At 51.3% G+C, this 6,248-nt stretch overlaps 1 protein-coding gene across 1 annotated transcript; it reads left to right on the top strand.

The window, feature by feature from the left end:
* Nucleotides 1–762: 762 nt before the first annotated feature.
* Nucleotides 763–5,894, top strand: LOC101051584 (keratin, type I cuticular Ha7). The gene is made up of 7 exons (XM_003942787.4): nucleotides 763–1,316; nucleotides 1,504–1,586; nucleotides 2,379–2,535; nucleotides 2,880–3,041; nucleotides 3,118–3,243; nucleotides 3,757–3,977; nucleotides 4,527–5,894. Exons 1-7 carry the CDS (start codon nucleotides 825–827, stop codon nucleotides 4,639–4,641), a joined length of 1,356 nt encoding a protein of 451 aa, XP_003942836.2. The 5' UTR covers nucleotides 763–824; the 3' UTR covers nucleotides 4,642–5,894.
* The last annotated feature ends 354 nt before the right edge of the window (nucleotides 5,895–6,248 follow it).

Below are 6,248 nucleotides of genomic sequence, written 5' to 3'. Positions count from 1 at the left end.
GCTTGCCCTGCTTGGTCGAGATAAGCGACAGTGTTCAGAGTCATCCTCATTCTCATGAGGTTCTCAGGTGCCTTGTTTGAAACATCATGTCTACCCAAGTTACAGTTGTTTCCCAATGGCAGGAACTGTTCTGTGCTTAACCAACTCTATGCCAAGCGTCAGCACAGTGCCTGGCATCCAGAACGTGCCCAGGGGATGTGTGTTGTGAACGGATTTGTCTGAGTCTTGTTGCTCCTCAAAGTGAGTCTGAAGGGCAACCAACTAAAGAAAGAAGAAATATAGGACATCTTGATAACCCAATGCCATAACATTCACCAATACCAAGACTCAGTTTCCTCCCTGGATAGGGAAGGCTGGTTGAGTCTCAACCCAAGTGAGCACCACTGTCATCACAGGGGTTAGTCCTGCTGCACCACTGACCAACAGGAAAGTCTGTGTCTCTGGAGTGGACACATCCATAAAGAGGCCAAACCCTGTCAAAGTCTAAGCATCTGATGGCTAAAATAACATGGCTTCCTTGAAAAATAATAAAAAGCTTCTGACCTCCCACCAGCAGCCAACCTGATATCAAAGAGGCAAGAGGCATCTCAGATTCGTCAACATTCCTTTAATGAGCTGAGAAACTTTTCATGGTAAACTCAGCAGCTGAGTAACAGGATGATGGTACCACAACAGGTAGATAATCAAGGCAGGAGGTCAAAGCGTTGGAGCCAACACCCACCCCGGATGGGGTATAAAAGGGCCGGGAGGAGAGGAGGCTTCAGACTCAGTGGCTTGGCCTTCCCAGCTGATCTGAAGCTCCTGTGCAACCTCAGCCCAACACCATGACCTCCTCCTACAGCAGCTCCTCCTGCCTTCTGGGCTGCACCATGGCTCCTGGAGGAAGAAATGCCTGCGTCTCTCCCATCGACACTGGGTGCCAGCCCGGGGCAGAGGCCAAGGCTGCCTCCATGTGCCTCTTGGCCAACGTGGCACACGCCAACCGAGTCCGTGTGGGGTCCACCCCCCTGGGCCGCCCCAGCCTCTGTCTGCCCCCCACCTGCCACACTGCTTGTCCCTTGCCAGGGACCTGCCACATTCCCGGCAACATCGGAATCTGTGGGGCCTACGGCGAAAACACCCTGAATGGCCATGAGAAAGAGACCATGCAGTTCCTGAACGACCGCCTGGCCAACTACCTGGAGAAGGTGCGCCAGCTGGAGCGGGAGAACGCGGAGCTGGAGAGCCAACTCCGTGAGAGGAGCAAGTGCCACGAGTCCACCGTGTGCCCCGACTACCAGTCCTACTTCCGCACCATCGAGGAGCTCCAGCAGAAGGTGAGGTGTGGGATCGCCTGGGCGTGCTGGGTCTGAGAAGCCAGACGGCGTGGCAGGAGGAATCCATGTCAGGCTCAGGGAGCTCTGGGTTCTTGGCTTCTCCTGGACATGAGCACAGACACCACACGTGGAGCGGGAGCCTAAGGTATGATGCTTTGTGTGTGAACTGTCTTCCTGTTTTCCTCAGATCCTGTGCAGCAAGGCTGAGAATGCCAGGCTGATTGTACAAATTGACAATGCCAAGCTGGCCGCCGATGACTTTAGGATCAAGTAAGTCTGGCAGAGGAGGGCCAGGATGACCCCTTCCCCATCCTCCTGCCCAATGCCCAAATACTTGTTGAGTGAGCGAATCATTGTCCTTTCTTCCTTGCTAGATTCTCCCCAGTAAAATTTTCATTACAATCAAAACTGATAGAAGATGGAGGGGAAAACCCCTCATTAATCCAAGCATGTATGTTTGTCCTTCTTCATTTATTTCCCTAAAATGGAGGATAAGGCAGCCTGAATCCATTAGCCAGGAGCAAAACGAAGTGATTTCAAGGATAAACTGAGCAAGACAGCCATTCGTTTTCATACATAAGTCAGGGGAGTCATAGATGAGTCTTTGTCCAGATTTAACTATGGAGCCCTAAAGTACCAGGTATGAGGTACTTAGGCAAAAACCAGAGGGCAAGGCAGCTGAAAGCAAGGGATAAGGAGCCGCGGATCACAATTGGGCCCCTGGCTATTGCTTATCTTGGGTAACTGACGGCCGCTGCAATGGTGTGAGCACTGGACTGGGTCCCAGGACACACAATCTTAGGCAAGTCAGTTGATCTTCATGAACCGCGGTTGCCACAGAATACAATGGCAAAAATGTGTACAGTGCAATGTAGTGTTGTGATTGCTTCATCAGACCACGAGCTCTTTGAGAAGGGCTGTGTCTAATTCACCTTTGAGGCCAGAGAGCTAAACAGAGTGAACAAATGAGGATCCAAGGTGGTGTGGGAGGTGGGGGCCCGGGGCAGCCGAGAGGGGCTCTTGGGGGAATTCTTGTTGACCCTGTACCTCCTGTGACGGAAGGCTGGAGAGTGAGCGCTCCCTGCGTCAGCTGGTGGAGGCGGACATGTGTGGGACACAGAAGCTCCTCGATGATGCGACCCTGGCCAAGGCGGACCTGGAGGCCCAGCAGGAGTCCCTGAAGGAAGAGCAGCTCTCTCTAAAGAGCAACCATGAGCAGGTACGGCCCTGGCCGCTCAGACTCCCGGGGAGGGCACTGGGTAGATAGGGGAGATTCCTGGCCCTGGGGCTCTCAGGGCAGAGCCTGGGCTCAGCTGGCATCGGCACGCAGGGCTGAGGTGGGTCTGAGGGTCCAAAGGGCCTCTGTGGAAGGTGCAGACTTGCCTTGGCACAAGGAAGGTGTCCAGGTGGGCTCTCCCGACTGCACCCTGGGCAAGACTTTCCCATTTGCTTGCGTATGGGGCTCCCCTCCTACTGCTTGCCAGGGGTGGGGTCCTGGTGCCGTCTGCTCCATCGACGGCCCTCTCCTCACGCAGGCTGTCTGTCCCTTCCTCCCTTCTGCAGGAAGTGAAGACTCTGAGGAGTCAGCTGGGGGACAAGATGCGGATCGAGCTGGACATTGAGCCCACCATTGACCTGGGCAGGGTGCTGGGGGAGATGCGGGCTCAGTACGAGGCCATGGTGGAGACCAACCGCCAGGACGCGGAGCAGTGGTTCCAAGCCCAGGTGAGCAGGGGTACAGAGCCGGGGGCATCCGGCCTCCATCTGGGCAGGGAGGTGACTGTGCCTCTCTGTGCTCCAGTCCGAAGGCATCAGCCTGCAGGCCATGTCCTGCTCCGAGGAGCTGCAGTGCTGCCAGTCGGAGATCCTGGAGCTGCGATGCACCGTGAACGCCCTGGAGGTGGAGCGCCAAGCCCAGCACACCTTGGTACGTGACCTTCACCCTCACTACACTGCAAACGCCAGGTGCCATGGGCTAGCAGCATTTTATTTCGGAGGTCTCCCTATTCCAGGTTTCTCCTATTTGCAAACTCATTGATCGTGGATTTCTTTTTTGTCTTTATTAGAACGATCAGGTCAAATCCAGAAACACAGCTTAACAAAACAATGTCTCTTTTAAAACATATTTAAGAATAGGCATTTAATGCACCAAAATTTACTGAGTTCTAATTTTTTGGGGGGCATTGGAAATATAGAGATCAATAACATGCAGCCAGTTAAGTTTTGGAGGCAGTGCTGGTTTGGGAAAAGACTTGTTCACTGTCAACTTGATTTATCAAGGGCTCTGGGGTATGAGTTCCTGGAATTCACCCTGTGCTAGGTGAGTTTCGACACTGCAGCATTTTTAGCCACTTTGATGGTTATCACCATCAAAATCTGGGGCATGTGGCAGTTTCTCTGGGGACCTTGGGTATTTTATCCCCACAATTTCCCACTGCAGAAGGACTGCCTGCAGAACTCCCTGTGTGAAGCCGAGGACCGCTTTGGCACGGAGCTGGCCCAGATGCAGAGCCTGATCAGCAACGTGGAGGAGCAGCTGTCCGAGATCCGCGCTGACCTGGAGCGGCAGAACCAGGAGTACCAGGTGCTGCTGGACGTGAAGGCCCGGCTGGAGAACGAGATTGCCACGTACCGAAACCTTCTGGAGAGCGAGGACTGCAAGTACGTGTGATCTGGGCAATTCCCGGCCAAATCATTGACCCAGTTCTCATGAGGTCCTCAGAGCAGCAGAGGGGCTGTCTGTCCATAGAACGAGGCTCTCTGTGCACTCCTTTTCCATGAGTCGTTGCCTGGTCCTGCACCCTCCATGTGGTTGACAGAGTGAAGGGAATGACCATCCGCTTAGAGGACACTGATCAGGTCTCCGTGGGGGCTGCTTGAGGTAGCCATGATCCGATGAGAGTAGACACGGGGTCGCTGCTCAAACAGGAGACATGACCACTGATCCAGCATATTTTTGGACTTGCTTTTCTCTTCTTAAATACTTCCTAGGAATTTTTATTCTATAGGATCACTTTAATCATATAAGGCCTTTTAGAAACCACCTATGTAGTCTAACCCTAGAGGTGCTTACTCTGCGAATGGTCACAGGCTTCAGCAGGGTCCATGTCCTGTTGTTTTGCAGCAGGGACCCCTTCCTCATGCCCCCACATGGCACTGAGACCCCATTTATTCCTTGCCTCTGACTTCACTCACCTTGTCTCTCTGCAGACTCCCCTGTAATCCGTGCTCCACGCCTCTCTCCTGTGTGGCTGCCCCCTGTGCTCCTCGCCCAAGCTGTGGCCCCAGCACCACCTGTGGAGCCAGCACCGGAAGCCGACTCTGAATTCCTGTGGACCCGTGGGGGCTGGCTAAGGCGAGGGATACCCAGACAGAGATGCTTGTTATACCTTTAGAAAACTTGGCTTCTAACTTTCTGTATGTATAGGCCTGTCCAAAGGCTATAAGACACCAGGGACAGAGAAATCTTGATGCAAAATCCCTCCTTTCCAACTCTGGATTTCCCAGATGAGTTCTATGCCCTCAGCGGATGGATTCCAACCACCCATGGTGGTTCAAAATATCTGGATTGGAGAGACGTAAGGTTGAAAAAGCGTTCTGCAGTGGGAGTACAGCATGATTCAAAATTGCACCTGCACTTCAAGGACACCAAGTTTAACTTGAAATTTTTAAAGTTTGTGACAAAGGAAGTGAAGAACAGGCTTCCCTGTCTGAGATTCCCCATGTTTCTTGGGTTGGTTTTAACACTGCCAGCCTGGATTATGGCATCAGGGAGAGGGAAATAGAACCAGAATTGTACCTGATCTTTTCTTTTTCAATTCCCTTCTCCTATCCTCCTGCCTCCCTACCTTGGATGCTGATTAAGTAGAACATTTCCTGGTATCAAATCCTGAGTTCTCTCTACGTCAGGGTTTCTACCTTTGACAAAGGACCAGATTTCCCTTTTCTGTGTCAACACAGCCTCTTACATATGGCTTACATAGCTTCTTGCTATGTGAAAGGAACTTTCATAAGAAATGTCTCTTTTTTTTCTCTATAAATTCCGACTCTCAAGACTCGTCTGGCTATAACCCCTGTCCCTATCTAATTCTCCTAGTTTAAAATCTAAACAATGACTTCAGTCTTTTCCTAGTATTTCCTCCTGAAGTGCTGAAACCTGTTGATTTACCAGGTGGAGAACTGCTAGGTATGATGTGCTTCCACCTCTTCTCCTACTCTCTACCTTCCTTACCGTGATTCAGCCACACTGGCCTTTCTGTTCTTTGGACATGGCTGGAGACCTGTCCCTGCTCTTCTACTCTCTGGGCTGCTCTTCCCCCTCCCTGTAAATGTTCAGGTCAGTTGCCAGTTTCCTTCCTCGGAGAGCTCCTGCTTGACTATCCGTGTAAAGGACTCACAACCCCTGACACTGTCCTGCTCATTTAGCACCTCCAACAGCTGAACTTGCCTCTGTATCTATCGTTTTCCCAATCAAAATGCTTACCCAAGATTAGCAATTGCTCACTGCTGCATCTCCAGAGCCTAGCCCACTGCTTGGTACATAATGGATGCTTAATAAATATCTGTCGCAAGAACGAACGTTTCTAGTCCTGACTTTATCTCTGACTTACGGGGTTTTTTGAATCATCGCTTCACACACCTAAGCCTCAGCATTTTTTTTCTGCTACGAAACAGAGATAATGTTATTGTTCATACTTATATCCCAGGTCTGTGATGAATTCGAAGATAACAGAAACAAAAATACCCTGAAAAGGAGAGAGCACACCAGAAATCCTCACCCAGAGCCAAGATTGATTGTATAATGTTTAAGGAGTGCAGGGGCTGACCCACATGGCCAGATTTAAGGGCCACCCATGACCTCAGGCTTCTTCTTATAGGCAGGTAAATAAATTTCCTCTAGCATCTAAATTCAATCAGAAACAAAATAGCGCA

Source organism: Saimiri boliviensis, chromosome 17, assembly GCF_048565385.1.
Source record: "Saimiri boliviensis isolate mSaiBol1 chromosome 17, mSaiBol1.pri, whole genome shotgun sequence".
Lineage (NCBI taxonomy): Eukaryota > Metazoa > Chordata > Mammalia > Primates > Cebidae > Saimiri > Saimiri boliviensis.
The sequence above is the reverse complement of the archived record's forward strand: the minus strand, read 5'-3'. Positions and strand labels throughout refer to the sequence as shown.